This window comes from Gigantopelta aegis, chromosome 4 (genome assembly GCF_016097555.1).
Source record: "Gigantopelta aegis isolate Gae_Host chromosome 4, Gae_host_genome, whole genome shotgun sequence".
In the NCBI taxonomy this organism is placed as follows: domain Eukaryota; kingdom Metazoa; phylum Mollusca; class Gastropoda; order Neomphalida; family Peltospiridae; genus Gigantopelta; species Gigantopelta aegis.
In genome coordinates, this window is record NC_054702.1 from 61917370 (window position 1) to 61939520 (window position 22151).

At 37.4% G+C, this 22151-nt stretch overlaps 2 protein-coding genes across 2 annotated transcripts in view; both read right to left on the reverse strand.

Moving 5' to 3' along the window:
- Positions 1-291: 291 nt before the first annotated feature.
- On the reverse strand, positions 292-19599 carry LOC121372253 (glutamate receptor ionotropic, kainate 2-like). Its single transcript, XM_041498544.1, has 10 exons — positions 19087-19599; positions 16440-16609; positions 13993-14163; positions 10494-10664; positions 7874-7962; positions 7003-7090; positions 5511-5826; positions 1859-2079; positions 1165-1430; positions 292-725 (listed from the first exon to the last, which is right to left on the reverse strand). The coding sequence occupies exons 1-10, from the start codon at positions 19253-19255 to the stop codon at positions 491-493; spliced, it is 1896 nt and encodes a 631-aa protein (XP_041354478.1). The 5' UTR covers positions 19256-19599; the 3' UTR covers positions 292-490.
- Positions 19600-21296: 1697 nt separating this feature from the next.
- LOC121370876 (ATP-binding cassette sub-family G member 5-like) overlaps positions 21297-22151 on the reverse strand; it is a 15509-nt gene continuing 14654 nt past the window's right edge. Inside the window, exon 11 of the mRNA XM_041496390.1 lies at positions 21297-22026. Within this exon, the coding sequence (XP_041352324.1) occupies positions 21863-22026 (164 nt within the window). The 3' untranslated portion in view covers positions 21297-21862. The remainder of the gene's footprint in view (positions 22027-22151) is intronic.

A 22151-nucleotide genomic window follows, 5' to 3' on the forward strand; every position in this document is an offset into this window, starting at 1 on the left:
ATTTTGGAATTCCAAAATCATCGCACGTCACATGTCGTAAGGGCCTTGTGATGACCCAGACTATTTTATGTCCCCCAAGCGATGCTACCACACATTAATTTTGAAGCGATAAACGTTAAGTAGATGACGATTAATAATAAATTATACATAGCTCGTTTAAATTCGCATATTACTCCGAACTAATTAAATAAAGGTATTCAAACGTAGTAACATGAGTGTGGAACAAGTAACACCTAGTGTCTAGTGCAGAATTGATTTATTTCGTGGTTACTTGATAACACTGAATAATGTTAAGTGTTTTTAATATTTTATTATCTCTTTTCAAATACAGTAAACTCAACACACAAAATTAATTAAAGCTTATTTCCTGTGGGCATTTTCCCCCTAACTACACACATAAGATATCTGCTGAACATAATTTTATATTCAATACATTCGAATGATCCTACAACAGAATGCTATTATAATTAAATAAAATAGAAGCGTTTTGTTAGCTCTGTGTTTGAAAGCTTTGGCAGCGCGTTTTCAATTTAAAATACAACAGTTCAAACAGCAGCACTATAAATGTCATCACGGTCCCAATAACGAGAACATAGAATGCAGACTGAATGTCGGATAATTGGATAGCTTTTGCATATTTCAGTTCATCGTCGTTGCAGCTATTCTGTGGCCACCATTTCGTCTTCATCATTGCCATTATGCCAGTCTCGTGGAGACCGATTATCCTTAAAGTAGACAGTATAATACAATATAATTGTAACACTAACAACAGTGACATATCAAATGGTTTCAATGTAGCAAGTCCATCAAAAAATGGTTAGTAATTGCAAGTCTGTGAAGCAAATACTTTGGACGTAAAATGAATGATATATGAAAATTGCTCTCTCTCTCTCTCTCTCTCTCTCTCTCTCTCTCTCTCTCTCTCTCTCTCTCTCTCTCTCTCTCTCTCTCTCTCTCTCTCTCTCTCTCTCTCTCTCTCTCACACACACTCTCTCTCTCTCCCCCTCTCTCTCTCTCCCTCTGTGCGTGTGTGTGTATGTGTGTGTGTGATGCATCTTCCTATAGCATATATTATTTTTGTCTGCATAGGTATTATGAACCATGTAATGTGACAAACTAATAAGGAATTATTAGTATTATTAAACTGGTGAATTCGCCACTCACTGATCAGAAAAGTCTTTTGTGTAAGGTGAATTTTTCGGCAGAACAATTCCATACAGTAAAGAATAGAATCCTTCATTTAGCAATTTCAGCTGGCAGTTCTGACTGACCCAGAATTCCAGGGTTGGCTTCCCTCCTATAAAACAGTAGTCCCCTTTCAACACCTTAAGTCGATGTTCTTCTGCTTTGGTGCTCAGGGTTGATGGGTCTTCTTTAGGAAACTTTTTAAATCCCTCGGCAACTTTTTGATAATCTTTGTCTTTGGATGTCTGAAAATGATGAATTTTAATCTGTTATAATTTCATATTGTTTCCGTATACTGTTTCATACTGTACGTACTGAATACTAGGGGTAAGCATTTGTAATTCATCACCGTTTTCATAAATTGTTTTTGCCAATACATGACTGCAAAGTATTGCTTTTGATATTATATTTGTTACCGTTAATATCAGAACTGGTTATGTCTACACAGTGAATATCAGTGTAGATCATTACTTCGCTTGTTTATTTAGTGTTTGTTTTCTCTCTTTTTTTTTTAGTAGGCAAATTTTTTTTTTTTTTTTTTTTTTTTTTTTTTTTTTTTTCTCTGGAGTATGGATGGTTTTAGAGAAATGAGTTACACATTAAAATTATTTTTTCTTGAAATTCATGAGGTGGGACAAAAACATTACTGGTTATCATACCTCTTATTACGCACCTCAAAAAATTTAATATAGTTTGAACCACCATACGTCCCCCACGTAAAGCGATCCTGCTGTACCATTCCAGATATTGTGTCAAAGGGCAGCTTCAGCCTGCTGACGGTGAGGAAGGCGATGAGGTTGCCGCTGTAGATGCTGGACATGATGATGGCGAAGATCCACCAGGTTCCCAGAAACACTCTCCTGGACTGAGACACCTTCGTTACATCGCGGCCTCCTGCGTGGCGTCAGGGTGTGTGAGAAATAGAGACAAGAACAATTACATTTATAGGCGAGATATAGGTATTAGTTTTCCGACTGTGGCGGTGATGGCGTCAACGTTTGCGTTACAGTTTCGAGTTTAGAACAGTTTCTTACAAACTAGAAGTCCTAGGTCAAACTAAGGAAGGAAATGTTTCATTTAACGTTACGACGCACTCAAAACATTTTTTTTTATATGGCGTCGGACTAGGTCAGACTAAGCCCACAGCTAAAGCTGATGGGAATGCCAGGTGTGTTGCACGGATAGCCACAAGAGACAAGCACATGTCATGGTTGGAGAGACAAGGACTGGGATGTGGAGGTGGACAGTGCAAGACGTTGAAAGATAGGAGGAGTTGCCAGATCGGTAAGAAATTAGATGGAATTCAAAAAGGAAAGGAGGCAGTGGATTGAAATAAAGTCGTAGAAATCTGGTTGATAGTTGCACCTATAGATGTTCATCACAGTACTCTGACAATTGTTATGGTAGGAGAATCATTTAATTCAGCTTAATTGTTGTTTGAGCTTTTAATGGAAGATACGATTGACATGTTCATGTGTTCATGATAAGTTTTGCAATAACGACTCAAGTGTCCACCTCTAACTGGCAGTCACCTGTTTAAATAGCTTCCACTGACCTGTATTGAGCAGTCACCTAAGTGTTGCGTAACACATGTTTGATTTTACTTGAACCACGATCAAACCGAAAGTATAATATAAATAGGATTATAAACAAAAGAGTTATAAGTTATAATTAAGGTTAAAGGCCAGTTACAAATGTTGGCTAATCGCATTAATTTACATTCTGCATTTCTTATCCCTTTTGGAATTAAAGCAGCGCATGCCTTACTTAATAAACTTAAAACGAAAGCAGAAATCTCAGTAAACATCTGTATTCGAAATGGACCAGTGGTAAAGCGCTCGCTGGATGCACGGTCGGTCTGGTGTCGATCCCCGTCGGTGGGCCCATTGGGCTATTTCTCGTCACATCCAGAGCACCACGACCGATATATCAAAGGCCGTGGTATGTGCTATCCTGTCTGTGGGATGGTGCATATAAAAAGATCCCTTGTAGAGGGTTTCCTCTCTATGACTGTATCAAAATGACCATATGTTTGACATCCAATAGCCGATGATTAATAAATCAATGTGCTCTAGTGGTTTCTGTTTTAAATCTGATAACCCAATGTTTTGTGGACATCTGTCATTTATAGACACAGAAATAACAATGTCACTCCACAAAAAAGAGCAAACTTTATTCTGTAAACGGATTTTGTTCTATTCAATTGTTTGTCTACTTCTAGCCTGTAATATTATTGCGTCTGTCTCTACGTGAAGACTGTTTGGAAACGTCTTAAGATAGCCACTGCCTGCTAACCAGTCGAATAACAGAAGAGATTTAGTAATGAATAGTATGTGTCTGCTTTCTGGAAATAGCATCTATTTCGCAACGCCGCTGTTTTTACAAATATATCTCTACAAGGAATAATAGATGGCATGAAGCCACACAGTATCCCGTGGCTACACATTGCTCATTAAACTTAAAAGCGATAACTGAAGATTAAAGCTGGAAAATCTTCTAAATAAACATATTTGCAACACGGTTTTATTTCTGCACTAATCCATTATTTGTTATACTCGAAGTTATATACAATAAAGCGGGGGTACTTAGTTTCCCCTGTCAATCTGATAACTGAGATAAATAACTAGAATATCGGTGTTTATATGCTGTATTTACATAATGGTTTAAGCAGATGTTCCTAGAAGGTGGATTAGTCTTTGCGAGTCCCCCGAGAGGACGTCTCAAAGGTAAATTCTGTGAATCTATACATTTAATGGATACGTGTGTTTTAAGGGTTTTTTTAAATGTTATGTTGTATCAACAAGCCGTAATTATGAAAGCGCGCGTATGTACAACACACACACACACACACACACACACACACACACACACACACACACACATACACACACACACATACAGAGAGAGAGAGTGAGAGAGAGAGAGAGAGAGAGAGAGAGAGAGAGAGAGAGAGAGAGAGAGAGAGAGAGAGAGAGAGAGAAATATAAACTGTAATCTAGGTGTGGCTAAATTAAAGTTATAAATAATATATAGTAAGTAAGAGAAATACACATATAGGGAGGGACAGACAGACTTAGCTAAGTGAGATTTACTAGAACCATTTTAGAGAGAGAGAGAGAGAGAGAGAGAGAGAGAGAGAGAGAGAGAGAGGGGGGGAGAGGGGGAGAGAGAGAGAGACACAGACAGACAGACAGACAGACAGACAGACAGAGCCAGAGAGATAGAGACACAGAGAGAGAGAGGAGAGAGAGAGAGAGAGAGAGAGAGAGAGAGAGAGAGAGAGAGAGAGAGACAACACAGACAGAGAGAGAGAGACAGACAGACAGACAGAGCCAAAGAGATAGAGACAGAGAGAGACAGAGACAAGGCGAGAACGAGAGAGAGACAGACAGACAGAAAGAGTAGGGACAGAGAGAAGAGAGAGAGAGGAGAAGAGAGAGAGACAGAGAGACAGAGAGACAGAGAGGACAGACATACAGGGACAGGACAGAGAGACACAGAGAGAGAGAGAGACAAAAATATAAACTGTAATTAGAGCCAGGTAAATAAAGTTATAAAATATATAGAGATAGGATAAACAGACACATAGAGGGAGGGACACCGACGACAGACAACCCCCCAGATTTAGAGAGAGAGGACACCCCCACAGACAGGTTCCAGACCCCCAACCACACAGACAGGGGGGAGCCACACAGATCGAGACAGGGAGAGACCCAGAGCAGCGAGACCCCAGACCCACAATTCCACAGACAGACAGAGGAGACACCACCCCCAGATTAGACCACCCAGACAGGAGAGAGGATCATCACCCCGATCAGACCCCCGAACAGAGACCAGACAGGGAGCTTTTTTTTGTACCCTTGAGATGGTAATTAACTATCAGAGAAGTGCAGACCCCCATTTACAAACCCCACCCCCCATAGTCTGGTAACACTAGACTGGGGGTAGACCCCCCCCCAAGAGTATAAATACATATAGTCAGTAAGATTTAGAGTAATAACACCACCCATATAGGGGGAGGAAGACAGACTTAGCTTCCCCGAGATTTATACTAGAGAGCCCAGAGACAGAGCGAGCACGGGCGGGATTTACTAGGGGGGCTTATGAGAGTGTGCGGGTGGGTGGCAGTGGGTGCGTGTTAATAAATACATTCCGCATCTTGATCATAAACGTCATCCTAAATGATTAACCTTATAGGATTATATCAGCTTTCATGTAGCTTTTCATTTTAAATGGTTTTAGCTTTTTTTTGTTCAGTGAATGGTAAATTAAACTTGCATTATGCAAACGTTCATTACAGGAACTCATATAGTCTTCTCTTTTACCTTGCTTGAGGAGAGACCCATACAGAAGCCAGAACAGTGTAGAGTGATTTCCCTTGTCCACAACTCTCCCGTGTCTATAAAACGGATTCACCCGCTCTATAACTTTGACAAACAGGTAGGCAAGAACAATGGAGCTCCAGATGCACACGTGCACCTCCCACCTGTACAGCTGTATATAGCTCAGGTACGAACTGCTGTCGTCGATGGGCCGCCGCATGACGACGGTGGCCACGTCGAAGTTGTAGGGATGAGTGAAGTCCACCACTTTCTGTCTGAGATAGGTTGTGCTAATATCGGCCATGATTATGTCTGTTTCCTGTAATAGACACGCAATTTAGTCAGTCTGTCAAATATTCTTATGTGTATTTTAAATTAATTTGTAAAATACTGATTGTTGAACACAGATCTTCTTATAAGGCTATGGGACAGGGAGGCTTGATAATTGCTCATAGTAAAAGGCTGATGTGCAGTTAACATTCCCCGGGAAACATATTCTTTTCATTCGTGTGTGTGTGTGTGGGGGGGGGGGGGGGGGGAGGCGTAGCCCAGTGGTACAGCGCTAGCTTGATGCGAGGTCGGTTTGGGATTGATCCCCGTCAGTGGGCCCATTGGACTATTTCTCGTTCCAGCCAGTGCACTACGACTGGTACATCAAAGGCCGTGGTATGTGTTATCCTGTCTATGGGATGGTGCATATAAAAGATCCCTTGCTGCCAGTCGAAAAGAATAGCCCATGAAGTGGCGACAGCGGGTTTCCTCCTTCAATATCTGTGTGGTCCTCAACCATATGTCTGACGCCAGATAGCCGTAAATAAAATGTGTTGAGTGCGTCGTTAAATAAAACATTTCTTTCTTTCGTGTGTGTGTGTGTGTTTTAATATTTAATATCTTCCATATTGCTACCCACGTAATTATTTATCATGCATATATGTAGGATTTATTTCGTTTATTTTAGGTATGTATTGACTTTTCATGCACGAATGTGTTTGAGATAGTGCTATAGCGCTCCCCAGATATCACCATTATAGCTATAGCACTCCCCATTATCAGATATTGTAAACATGTATTTATTATATTTTGCTGTTTTTAATATAAAGCTTAAAAATTGTATATCTTAAAGCAATAAAGAACTTGAACTTGTGTGTAATTACATCCTGTGTTATTTTATGCAAAACGAGAAATGTCTTCACTAACTTATTTGCGCACAAAAAGGTATCATCATAATTTTAGTTGGATTCCGCACAAAGCTCCATAATAGTTGGTAGATCGAAACTAGTTTAAGGTAAATTACTGGAATTTACTGGCCAAATGAAACAACATTTTATGACAACAACGCCTGCCACATATCTCACCAGTGGCAGACGTAACCTAATTTAATGCGGCACTTCGAACTTTGACCCGTTTGACCCAAGTAAAGACGTGATGGTTATGAAACAGAATGTTGAAGACTAAATAAGGTTCGTCAATCTCTTATTACCATCTTCTGGCTCACCTGTCTTACCAACATGCCAATCAAGCCGTTCCAGGAACCATTGTCAACACTTCCGTACTTTCCATCCGGCGCTTCCACAAACGAGTATCTAATGCGGGGAAAAAACTACATTTTATCAAGTAAAACACACAGATAATTGTAAAACATATTGATTATGTTGAATCGTGCCTGCTTTATTTCGTTATTATGAAACAAAATATTCCGCTTACTCTTAATCAGGTACTGAAATGTATTTGTTTTGTTTGGGGGTTTTTGTGGGGTTTGTTTTGTTTTTGTGTGGGGTGTTGTTGGAGTTTTTTGTGTTGTTTTTTTGTGGGGTTTTTTGGGTGTGTGTGTGTGTTTGTTTGTTTAACGATACCAGTAGAACACGTTGATTTATTAATCATCAGATATTGGATGTCAAACAGTTTGACCTATATTGTTAGAGAGGAAACCTGCTACATCTTTCCATTAGTAGCAAGTATCTTTTATATGCACGTACAGGGTAACGCATTTCATGGCCTTTGATATACCAGTCGTGGCTGAAAGGACAAATGGGTCCACTGACAGGGATCGATCCTAGACCGACTGTGCATCAGGCTTTACCACTGGGCGACGTCCCGAGCCTCTGATAGGTTAAAGCATAACACCGTGGTAGTCGCATAAACCAGAATGCAAAAGGAATGAAATCTTGGACATAATAAGGAAAACAGATTAGTACATGTGTTGTTTTCCAGATCTAGAAGAAAACAATAACAAAACAATGGAATCGCGGAAACAAGTTCTTAAAATTATCGTGGTTGACAATTTAAGACTAAAAATATATTATGACATCGATTAAATCTAATGTTGTGTGTAACACTGCTAGGTGATGTATAAGGACAATACGCACGTGAAGTTAAGAGGAGATGAAATGAAGTTGAGAATATCGGCCAGGAATCCAACATACTGACTTCCTTCCTTGTACAAGAAAGGCTTCACCTGAAATGGAAAAAACTCGCGTAAAGCAAAATATTCAACGATCCGGTTTGTTTCAAGTTAAAATGGCGATACCTGTCTGATCACAGGTCTCTCTAGACGGTAATCACTCTTTTGTTTTTGAAAATATACATTTAGGTAATACAGTTGAACGTTTCATTTGTTTAACGACACCGCTAGTGCACATTGATTTATTAATAATCGGCTACTGGAATTTGAACATTTGGTGATTCTGGCATACAGTCTTGGATGAAACCCACTACAACATGTTTCCTTTACAAGCAAGGGGTCCTTTAAGTGCACTTTCTTACAGGGAAGACAGCATATATCACAGCCTTGAATACTAGTATACTAGTCTGGCCACTGGTTGAGTCGGGGAAAACAATCAGTGAATTTGACCACGTGTAGTTAACAAGGCCTACATTATGTGAACAGTATATGACACTAGAAAGATGGAACTAGAAGTAAATTTTCATTTAACTACAATCCTTATGTCTTTTTCGTTTTGTTGAGCCGATGATTCGTTCCCCACCACCATCGTGTGTAAGACATTTAGTTACTGATCATTCCAACCAGTATGTCACGAGATGTATTGTACGAAAATGCATTGTAAATATTCCTTTATGGTGTATCGAATGGGCAACCTTATGTGGCAACGTCGGTGATATGTGCTAGTTTTGACTGAGTAAACCAGTCTGGGGGTGGCAGGGCTCTGTGGCGGTGCAATGAGGATGAAATCTCCAGTAAAGGATCTCATCGGCATTGGCTGTCCTCCCGTAGACGAGAAACTTAGAGATTCATGGAATCAAACACTATTTTGTCAAATATCCATTCGACTCTGCATTGTACAGTTATTGTACTGGCCTGAACTCTAAAAAGTTTTATAAGCACGGGCCCAGATCACATATTATGGTTTTGTTGTTGAGATGCTGTAACATTATCTGTAGCAAGTGTCGCAATTACCATTTCTGAGGCACCTTCTATGTGCTGACTGCTTTAGGCGATATAATACATTAAAAGTATGCGCATATCAAGTTCGTATTTATATTAACTTGCATGCAAAAAGCTATGTTCCTTATCTGGTTGTCTTTAGAAAACAACAGTTCATATTCAAGTACAGTGTGACGGAACATGCTCTTAATTTTGTTTTCGCCTGTGGCGATATTAATTGTTTTAGAGGGCCGTGTGCAGTCTCAATATGCACTTAAGCCCAGGTGGGCACTTTGTTACGTAATACCTCCGCGCGACCGTGGTCGAGCTGTGCCTAATACACACCCAGTCCGGTAGTTACGTAATACCCCCGCGAGTGCGGTTTTTACGATAGTGATTTTGGCGACTACGCGTCAGCAAGTCTGGCTATCTAAGAAAAATATGCCGGCTTGGTCGCTGTGGAAATATCACTTGATAGGGGAAGGACCGCGTTGTACCCCCAGGCGATATTCGGCTTTTATGATAAATAGCTAGGGTTTTAGAGATATGAGGGAGAAACATATTGGAAGGCTTCCAGGGAACGCGTCCGTTTGGACTTGGTAAATATTATTTCTGCTCTGTTGTATAACCTTGATGTGATTGATGTGACTTTAAATATTTTAATACTGTATTATACCAATATTATTTAGACGGTGCTACCGGTAATCTGACGCAGTAAACTGTAGGCTCACTGTTCTAATATATATAAAGCTTAACCAGTCATCCTAGAGGACCTAGGTAAACTGTAGGTTATTGTTATTTTGATAGGTACCAGTATTAATTCTGTATTACAAGGTTACTGAATGAGTAGTTAAGGGTTAATTAAAAATTAACCAGTTAGGAATAGAGTTGTAATTCCTTTATTAATTAAGTTCCCCTGGAAGCGTTTCTCAATTATCACACGTGTGGGTGTTGTGTCACGGTGAAGTGATTAGAATATTGTGTAAACTAGACACCTAGAGATTAACTAATTAAGTGATCAGTTCTGGGTTGTTATTATTTGTTGTTGTTAATTAACTACTGCGGCAGTACATTTGTCAGCGTAGTAATAATACAGATTCCAAAGTGTATTGTGTTTTTGTTGGGTTTTCTAGTGAACTAAACGTGCTATATTATATATACTTTATATATAGATCTTATCTCTGATCATACCTAGACGAGCCACGCGGGTATAACTGCCCGTTACAGAGAGATCTAATAGATATACAGTTAGGAGAGATATTTGGATAATCGTGTTTCATTCAGTTACGGGTATTGTAGGATCCCTGTGACGTACAGTGTTAAACAATAAACATGTCAACTGAAGCCAAATAATCATTCCTTTTCGACGAATTTCATTTTTATCACTACGTAGAATTTAAGACAGCAAACTCTTCAATCACAAGTAAATCGATGCAGCATTTCCAAGCTCCATTAACGTACACTTTATTACTTTGCCAAGTTCCGACTCCTAACAGATCGCCGTTAGAAACATCTATCAGAAGGCGACGGTAGACATAAACACTGCAACACGACCGATACGTATCTGGGCTAATCAGTACACTCTGTCTGTGGCTATTAACTACCTGTAAGGTGGCTGCTGTGAAATGTTCCTGGTTAAACCCGTGTTTGTTGGGAAAGATGTTTCTGAACGTCGTCATGTTTCCACACTCGTTAATGGTAGCAGCAAGTCGTAGACGTCTGCCAGAGGCACGTGTTTGTAGCAGAGTGTACACGAAGGTCATTTTCGTGCGTGGCTGAAAATAAGACAAACTATATTTATTGTGTACGTTTGATTTAGGTGAGGGGTAATTCGATACCGATACTTTCCTGAACGTTTTACTTTTTATTTATGTATTTATTTATTTTATTTTATTTTATTTTATTTTATTTTATTTTTGGGGGGTGGGGTATTTCTGTCTCCAGATATGTTCACAGTATGAAGGTTCCCTTCAAAACTTTATTCTGCAAACATTATTCCTGATTGAAATGTCGGTGTGTGTGTGTGTGTGTGTGTGTGTGTGTGTGTGTGTGTGTGTGTGTGTGTGTGTGTGTGTGTGTGTGTGTGTGTGTGTGTGTGTGGTGAATTTCAACCCATGTCCAGCAGAAAAGCATTATTGCATTTAAAATCATATATGTACAACCCAAAGTTTAACTCACTGTTCGACAAAGCTATGGCATGTTCCGGAATCCTTAAAATGCTGTACAACCATATCACTCTGCCAACGAAATCGTACGACACTTATTTATACAGATCTGTGTGGTCGCTACATAATTTGGTAGGATCATCCTCATAAACTACTAGATGCTTGTAGCATTTTGTTTATTGATTTATAGCATAGGCCTACTTTCGCGCCTGTTTCATATAACATATAATAATACAGTAATTGATTATCGAGAGGTAAAGTATCGAAAATGTGTGTAGAGACTGTTTTGCAACAACTATAGACGATTATGGGTTAAATATTTATCAATTTTTCCAATTCAAAATGTGTGCCCTTCACAGTGCCAATTGCGAAAACTAAATATGTGATAGACAGACGAGTCTGTGACCAGGAAGCAATTATCTGTTAACTGTGCATGTTGTTTGTGCAGCTGAATCATTATTGACCAGTACTTTGAAGCAGGTTCATCGTGTCTGCACTGTCGTCTTGGCGTGCATGCACGATTTCTTACATTCTTCTGTTTACAAATCACTTTATACAGTTCATTTCCAACATTTGTTTACAAACCGTTTTAGAGATGCTGTTTATCGATAGATTTCGATATTATAGAACCTTCGTTTTGTTTGTTTTCTTTCTTTTCTTTACACAAAAACGAATATAAATTATAAAAATATTGCATTTAAAATATTTTAATACAAAATATAATCCAATATGATTACAAAAGACATGTAAGCGTTTATATCCATTCGATCTATAAAAGTATTATAGGATATTAAACGAGTTTCCATTTCTTATCATGTTTATGTCCCGAGTGAAATCATTTTTAATTATCACGAGTTTTAGCGAGTGACAATGAAAATTATTTCACGAAGGACATAAACGTGATACGAAATGGTAGCGAGTTTAATATCCTATTTATTACCCATAATTGATCTTAATGTATTTCACTGAACTTGTTTGGTTGACGTTCCTGTAAAATGTAGTGGTAAATCGATGACGTTATCGTGTGACGTCAAAGTGTTACTTCCTACTTGGCGTTTTAGTGGGACGTATTACTTTGATATTGTTAACAATATGGGCAATAACATCACACACTGACGGTAGCGATATAATCAAAACGAAACTATCAGCAACAATACAAAGCCAGATACTATTCGGTTTTGTTATTGTTTTTGTTCTGCTAAATTTCCAAAAAACTTAGTATTTAAAGTTTGTATTGTTTGAGTATTATTACAAATATTTGTCTATACTTCGTAAGGGATATTGAAACAGATATATTTCAAGACAAGTCTATGCTATCTTGAGTACATTAAAACTCCATATTTCAAATTATTTGAGGACTTCTTTGAAAATGGTATCTTTTAGATCCCCATATACTTTGGCAGTTGAATAGTATGAATATACAATTTATTAGAGAGTAATGTCTTATTCTTCCTAAAATATTCCCTAGATGCATGTCATCCAGATAGGAAGACACTGATCTCGTTGGACAGACCAAACAAAAGATCATTTTTTTCAAAATAATTAGCGAAACATTATGACGAAAATTAACACATAAATAATAACTAGAATTTTAATGCTATTTACGATTAATTATAAGGACCACATTTACTAAAACAGTAATAAAAATAAAAATTAAGAATGCATCTTAAAACTGATGTTTATATTCGTTTTCTTGATGCATCTCGCCGGGTTTTGACTGAATATGCAGTCCACCTCCGAGTTTCGAACGTAACCAGTGGTATCCACTGAAGTTACGTACGGAACCAGACAGTTTTAGCATAGCCAGATTCGTTGAAGCAACATGGTGTGTATATTAATATCAGTTTTCGAAAATCACGCCTACGAATGTTTGGTTTACGTCAATCTGAACATCACGATTTCCGACCTTGTACTAAACACATAAATGGCCAGTCTGAAGTACGCTGAAAAACAGACACTTTAGTGCGTTCTGGCCAAGTGCCTATGTAACATTTCTATGTACCACTTTCACGGAATGATCTATTTTGGACAGGTATCTGAATCATACACGCCTCACAACAACTATACGTTCCTAAGCATATTTCAAATCCTTATTTTTATGCATACATAAACATAGATATAATATGATATAATACCTCTATACCGGGTATATTGAAGTCGATACCTTAACGTGTTACACATAATGTGTAAGCATGATGATTATATTTCAAAGTTGTACTTTTCAAACACACTGATACAAATATATTACAGGAGTATACTTTATAGTGCATACTGTAACATTCGTCTTTTAGATCTACACATCATTAAACATCTAAACGGACTTATACTGGCTATTTCCGTAAGATAATAGGGGAAATGCGACCATGAGAGAAGAATGATAAAAAAGAGTTTGGGACAAGGATTGATAGTTAAAGGGACATTCCTGAGTTTGCTGCAATTTTTAAGATGTTATCGACTAACAGAGACTTTTTAACGATTGTAATTAGATACCAAATGTATTTTTCTGCATAAAATATTAGTGGCTGTATATTAAACGTGTTTCTGATCGTTCTAATATTTGTACTAGGTAAAATTTCTTTTTATTTCCTAAAATATTCTTTTTTCGTACGTACGAAATTATTTGAAGACAAAATCCAGTTTGGCTTGTTACAAATATTAAGACGACCAGAAAAACATTGAATATACAGACACTGATATTCTAAACAAGAAAATATATTTAACATGTACGTTTAATCATAGAAATATTTTATTAGTCGGAAACATCTTAGAATGCAGCAAACTCAGGAATGTCCATTTAATGTTTGAAATGACTTACTTAAGTTTTTCTGTAGTTTCTAATTACACTACATTCAATGGAATTACTAAGTGAAATTTTAAAAAAGACATCGAGTGGAGAACTTTATGTATGTGTATCCAGAATGATCTGTTTTTTACTAACCTGATCCATGGACAGTAATCCGTCCCGGGGTTCGCTGGGGATTACGACAGCCACGTGGGTCACACATGCTAAGAACATCGGCGACAGCTCTGTGATAGTGGTGGATTCTGGCCACACAAAAAGCCAGTATTGTTGAGGTCCTAAAGGAGTTCTCTTTTTCTTGAAGCATTCCTGACAAATATTGTAATTTCTTTTAAAATAGGAATGGCAAAGAGATCATGGAATCGGTCTTAGGTTTATGATTTAATAAGAAACACAATGTTATTAACTGGCAGACTATCGTATTGGTTTAGTCAAAGTGCACAACTGCTTTATAGGCACACGTTATCTACAGGGTGACATATGAAACTTTTATGACTAATATTTTCTGGGGGTTTTATATACTCAGTGTTTCACTATATTATTATGTTTTGGTGCACCAACTGTAAACATTTCTTCGAATGGAAAGATAATGAGGGGAAATGAGACCATGAGAAAACACGGAGAGAAGAGTTTTGGACAAGAACTGGCATATAATGTTTGAAATAAACTGGTCAGTGTTTCTGTAGATTCTAAGTATTCTACATTCAATGGGAAAAAAGAAAGAAACGTTTTATTTAACGACGCACTCAGCACATTTTATTTACGGTTATATGGCGTCGGACATATAGTTAAGGACCACACAGATATTGAGAGAGGAAACGCGCTGTCGTCACTTCATGGGTTACTCTTTTTGATTAGCAGCAAGGGATCTTTTATATGCACCATCCCACAGACAAGGTAGTGCATACCACGGCCTTTGATATATCAGTCGTGGTGCACTGGCTGGAACGAGAAATAGTCCAATGGGCCCACCGACGGGGATCGATCCCACGCTGTACCACTGGGCTACGACCCGACCCACATTCAATGGAATTACAAGGATACAAGATATCGTTTAAAGCTTGATATTGTAGAATTTACCATTAATAGATCTAAAATATGTCTTAAGTTAGAGACGAAAATATGCCAAATAGTGGGTCTTTTAAAAATTGTAATAAAATATACTGAACTTTGCTAAGTTAAGAGGCATCTGTTCTTTTGAATATTTATGCAAAGATCAAGCTATAAATTAGAAGCTAGATCTCTGGTGAATATATAAATGTGAATAACTAATATATGTGGTTAAACAATTATATCAGTATTTATTTTAAATGACCGAAGACCAATTAAGGTAAACTGAACCCTCAGATGTTCATAATGTGATATTTATATGAAACATAGCTCGTTATTTCTTAAAACTTTAGCCGTTTGGAGATCTGTATGCAGTTTTCGTCATGATGTTCTTCTTAGTTCCTGATTAAATTAAATGTGTTTGTCTAATTATGCACTGTAGGACCAAGATAATGCCTAAAAACACTTTTTGGGGAAATATTAATAATAAAAAACAATATACTGAAAGATGATTCTACATGACAGTTTTAAGTACAAGTATTTTATCAGTATTCATGTTTACAATTGTTAAGTACATTTATATTTCCATGAACGATATAATAGAAAAGACAACAACAAACATTTAAGGTCTAAATATTGTGAGTTTCCGGGAACCCGACTCTACCTAGAAAAGAGGGCAGACCCTAATTTTTGTTTCGATTTTTAAAAACATTAAAGGGACAGATCCTGGTTTCTAAACACTAAGGCATATTTATCACCTAGACCCTAGTTTCAACCCGTAAAAATGGACACTAAGTTTCGTTAAACCTGTAACAAATTTGGATACAACAGAGTGAAACAAGTGTCTCTGACGTTGAAATACCCTTAAAAATAGACAAAAACTCGACTCCATAACCGTTACTTCTCAGACGCACGTGCGTTTTTAAAAATATGAAAAATGCATTTTGTGGTGTTAGAAACACAAGGATGACCAGAAACACTTTGGTTGTACGGAAATGGATAATCTAAGCAATACTATATAAGTAATATTTGATTTCAGTGATCATAAAAATATGCCTTTGTGTTTAAAAACTAGGGTCTGTCCCTTTAATATATTGATGGAAAAGAGTGCATGCATAACATTTTAATGATGAATGTACATGTGTCGGCATGTTCTCGGAAACACATTATTTTATGACTAACTTTTCATGCACATGGTGTAAACTTTGTTTGATTGATACAAGAACTGATCGACGTTTTCTTCTGTTGGTTTATTTAAATAGAAATCATTATATTATACCAGTTATATTTTACAGCGACACAAAATATTCTCTCTTTTCTCTAATTCTGATTATTTATTATAACTCATTGGTCTCTCATAATATCATAAGGAATGGCTTATGTTGTTTTACATAATATGTTATATTTTTAAATTATTTATTTTGTATATACTAGTATGTGATGAACATACATGCAAGTTGAGACGTTAATAAATTATCTGTCTGTATGTTTCTTTACAGATAATTACGTTAAGTAATTACAGAGAGCTCACAGACCTGCCAGATAATTTGCTTCACAAATGTCTTGTTAGAGCTCAGAAGAACGACAGGGATGGGTGGATTGAAGGAAACAAAATCAGAAATATCCGCCGTGCTGCTGTTCCTGGCATCAAAGAAACTTGTTAAAACGCCAATTTCCGACAGTGCTGCTTTCAACAAACTAACACCTGAAACAGAGTCAAATGAAACATATGAAACAGTATTGTCATTTGTACTACGCCTCATGCATGGTCGGTCTAGGATCGATCCCCGTCGGTGGGCTCATTGGGCTATTTCTCGTTCCAGCTACTGCACCACGACTGGTATATCAAAGGTTTTGATATATGTGCTATCCTGTCTGTGGGTGGTGCATATAAACGACCCCTTGCTACAAATGGTAAAAAAAAACCACACAAGTAGCGGGTTTCTCTTCTAAGACGGTATGTCAGAATTACCAAATGTTTGACATCCAATAGCCGATTATTAATAAATCAATATGTTCTAGTGGTGTCGTTAAACAAAACAAATAATTGTGTTATTGGCAGTGGTAGCAGCCGGGTTTACTGTGTGAGGGTTAGGTAAATATACTGAGGAAGGAAGGAAATGTTTTATTTAACGACGCACTCAATATATTTTATTCACAGTTATATGGCGTCAGACATATGGTTAAGGACCACACAGATATTGAGAGAGGAAACCCACTGTCGCCACTTCATGAGCTACTCTTTTCGATTAGTAGCAAGGGATCTTTTATATGCGCCATCCCACAGACAGGATGGTACATACCACGGCCTTTGTTACACCAGTAGTGGAGCACTGGCTGGAACAAGAAATAGCCCAATGTTTAGAATATCAGTTTCTGTATATTCAATGTGTTTCTGGTCGACTTAATATTTGTAAGACGCCCAAACTGGATTTTGTCTTCAAATAATTTGGTACGTACGAAAAAAATTATATTTAGGAAATAAAGTGAAATTTAACCTAGTACAAATACTAGAACGATCCAAAACACATTTAATTTACAGCCACTAATATTTTATGCAGAAAAATATATTTGCTATGTAATTACAGTCATTAAAAAGTCTCTGTTAGCGGATAACATCTTAAACATTGCAGCACACTCAGGAATGTCCCTTATCGACACTGTGCATGAGACATTTGGTTGCAGTCAATTTTGGTGTTGGTGTTGGTGTGGTTCCTTATTTGTTCCTTTGTACAGATATGGTGTTAGATTAATAATAAATAATATAGAACATTTATGAATAAATTGTTAGATAACCTTTCTCTTGAAATGCATTTCTAATAATTAAATATGCACATTCTGATAATGCTGGTAACATTTCTATATTTTACAGTAAGCAGAAGAAGCTTGTGTTTTGATGACAAAATAAAAACCCAAAGCAACGTTTATTAATATCTAGATCAATTTTGTCTTGTAACTGAAAATTGTAAATAATTAAAATAGCTTACCGGTACGTGAAACAAGTATAAACATATGATGTATTATTTGCGTAAAATAAGCCAAAACATAAGTATATGCATATGTATTTCCTCTTGTGTTTCCACTAAGAAGGACGCCTATAGCTAATACGTTACTGGTCAACAGTCTAAGGTAGTGTTCTAGCCAGTGTATCTGTGAAAAATTGAAGTGTAACATTTACTTAACATCTGATCTTGTACAAAAAAGAGAAGACATTTTACCGTTGCACTAATAGATAGCGTTTCGGCATTATCACTAGGTTTAATACCAAAATCTACATTAAAATATGTAAAATATATCTGTACGTTTCCTAACTCTCTCTCTCTCTCTCTCTCTCTCTCTCTCTCTCTCTCTCTCTCTCTCTCTCTCTCTCTCTCTCTCTCTCTCTCTCTCTCTCTCTCTCTCTCTCTCTCTAACACACACACTGTCTATCTCTCTTCATGTCTGTATGTCTGTATTATTAATAGAGTAGTTGTAATAGCAGAAACAGTGGTGGTAGTAGTAGTAGTAGTATTAGCAGAAGTAGTAGAAGCAGTAGTAGCAGCAGTAGTAGCAGTAATAGTAGTAGTAGTTGTAGCAGCAGCAGTAGTAGTGGTAGCAGTAGTAATAGTAGTAGCAGTAGTAGTAGTGGTGGTAGCAGTAGTAGTAGTATTGGCAGTAGTAGTAGTACTAGTAACAGCAGTAGAAGTATTAATATGAGTAAAAGTAGCAGTAGTGGTAGCAGTAGTAGTCTTTTTAGCAGTAGTAACAGAAGTAACAGTAGTAGCAGCAGTAGTAGCAGCAGTAGTAGTACTAGTAACAGCAGCAGAGGTATTTATATGAGTAGTAGTAGTAGTGGCAGTAGTAGCGGTAGTAGTAGTGGTAGTAGTAGCAGTAGTAGTAACAGCATTAGAAGCATTAATATGAGTAGTGGTAGTAGTAGTAGTTGCAGTAGTAATAATAGTACTAGTAACAGCAGCAGAAGTATTATTATGAGTAGTAGCAGTAGTAGTAGTAGTAGTATAGTAGTAGTAGTAGTAGTAGTAGTAGTAGTAGCAGCAGCAGCAGAAGCAGTATTAGTAGTAGTAGCAGCAGAAGCAGCAGTAGTGGTAGTAGCAGCAGCAGCAGTAGTAGGAGGAGTAGTAGTAGTAGTCGTAGCAGTAGTAAATGTATATAAGTAAATAAATAATTTGGCTTTCTACTCACATGTGTGATCTTGGTACACAACGGACACAGACGTCCATCGTTCGTGTCGTATTAAAGTCTTCACCAGCCTGACGTCACCACGTCTTGTCCCGCCAGACGAAACACTAACACAAGGGTCAACCAGGCACACGGTGCCGAATATGCACATAAACCAGATTAACATCGACATCCTATTTAATGCACATAAACATCTCAACAAACACCGATTTTATGGTGCATATTGTTAAGACAGAATTGAATCCCGACTGCTACGTCAACTAAAGAAAACCAAGACAAACACTTTGCTTTGTCTTGAAGCGTGAGTTTTGTATTCTTATAGATCGGGTTCTATTCTAATGGACGTCTCACTTACGAGGCCATTATCCCATACACCAAATATATAAGATGCCAATATGTCAATACTTGGGAATTTTTTTTTTTTTATTATTTCAAACGATAGAAGCTAGAGATTAAAATCACTTACGGATACGACATGCAACATAATTAATGGAGCTTCTGTCAATGACGCCAGTCGGAGTACTGCAATGGAGGATAAAGAGCCACTTCAGTCTATGCAATGTGTGCTATGTGCTATGTTTTCGAAATATCAATGATCCACAAATTCAAGAAATATTGATTTGTGTAAAATAGTACAATAATCATTAATGGCAATTGAGTAGACTTGGGCCGCAGAGTGTTTGCGTAGGACATCCCTTTATTCTGGAAGCATTCATTGCGAGATCTGGCTGTCAGTCTAATGGCAACGGCCACAATATTACGTGTTTTGCCTTTGAGGACGTTTGCAATAAAAAAAAATATCACACTGTAAATGATATTACATCATCGATGGACTGCATGAATGTAGGAATTACTGGACACGTTCAGCTTGTATGACAAGACGTATTATCACTGCAACATTAACCACCAAAAAAAAATGTATTCTCGTGTTCATCGGATTACAACCGATTTTTGTTGCTAGTTTTAATTTTAATACCTGTTCAATATACGTTTTCTTTACGTATGTATTGAAACAAAACAAGCAGATTTCAAATTTAATCAACACCGGCATCAAAAATGCAAGAAGTGTTTATTTCAAGCTTTTATAAATCCATGTGTGTTTGCTGTAAACAGCCCGGCGTATTGGCAGATCAAGTCCGTTACGTATATTAGGATTTCACAAGAATTGGTAAAAACTATAAAAAAAAAAAAAAAAAAAAAATTACACTAAATACAATATTAAAATTTAATGCAAAAATATTTTAATGAGTACAGCATTGATAAATCGAAACCCATCTGAGCATACATATGTTACACTGGTTTGATTCCGAACACAGAAATCTGCACCATTGTGATACATGTCTTAAAAGCATTATTGAATATTTTGCAATTTACGGCACCAGATAAGGAGATAACTTATATATATATAATTTTTACAAAGCACAAAATGTTCTGCGTATCAAATCACATGTATAACAATGGTAGCAACGTTTCAGTCAACATAATATGCACAATAGATGTAAATCCTGCCATCTCTCAATCTTAAAGTAAATCAGAAAAAAAGCTGCTCGTTTACAAACAATAGAAAACGTCTTTGACTACCCTAGTTCTGCATATACATTTTTATCCTAAGTTTAGTATTCCCGTCGGTGGACCCATTGGACTATTATTCCTTTTAGCCGGTGCTCCAAACCGGTGTAACATAGGCCGTGATATGTGCTAGCCTGTCTGTAGGATGCTGCATATAAACGACCCGTTGCTGCTAATTGAAAAGAGTAGCCCATTGCGTGGCGGCAGCGGGTTTCCTCTCTCAATTATCTGTGTAGTCCAAAACCACATGTCCGATGCCATATAACCGTAATTAAAATATGATGAGTGCGTCGTTAAATGAAACATTTCTTCCTTCCTTCAAGTTCAAATTAAATTACAGGAGTTCACTGGTCAGATGAAACAACAGTTTATGACAACAAACCCTGTCAGTTACTACCGGGCTACGTTCCGCGTTTACTACGTGTCAGAATTACTAAATATTGACATCCAATAGCCAATTATTAATACATTATTGTGCTCTAGTGATGTCGTTAAATAAAACAAACTTCTGTTTTCTTCTTATTAAATATGATTCATGAAAATTGCTGGAATGAATACCTACAAAGTGTGTTTGCATTATGATGGCCAATGATTACTATACGCAAAAAAACACAATTGAAGCATGCAAAAAAACCTGACATACATTTTTAGATGACACGTGTTTATTTTCACAATATGCAACCATCTAAACTGACAAAATCTGAAATATATCTATCAAACATAAAACTCGTTTTCCAAATATTGCATTTGTCAAATATATTAGTCTTTAATCGCCTTCAAGCCATGTCGGGACTGTGGACCCAACTGTAATGTATATTTCCTGGGCAAATGATGTTATATACACGACAACGGCAAAACCTATATCAGCAGTGATTGCACTTTAAAAACAGTCAGCAGAGGAGTCCAGACCCCTCGACTCTCCCAACACGGAACCGCGCTTGAAAGCAGAATATTTTCAGTTTTCAAACAAGTAATATTGCTGCTGCATCCGCATGTTATGCCCATCCTGAGAACCATATTGGGATTGGCCGTCCGCTTACTTACAAAACACAAAGCAGTTATTCATGAGAGCAGGCTCGACCATATCATAACATCCTTGAGAATCTAAATCGTGCAGAGATACGAGTTTGAACATGAAAGCCGTTTTGACGTTCAACAATAAACACTCGAACTTGTCGATATAAGCATTCTGATAATTCTAATAGTCGTGTCACTGAAGGTTTGGGATCCCACGGATCTTGAATGTTAGGTAAGCAAGGATGAGAAATCCTCCAGTGAAGGCGGTCATGATGTAAAAGTTGCGTGCAATGTTATCCAGGGCGTGCGGGAACAGCATCTTGATGTAAGCGTCACCGTTGGGAAACAGGCAGGGAGCTGTGGTACAAGAAAAGAAAAGAATAATGTAGTTGTTAGATTGTTCAAACAGCGAATTCGAGAGTCCTGTCGTTCTACCATTTTAATATTTGATAAATAGCTCTTGTCAACGAGTATGAAGAAGA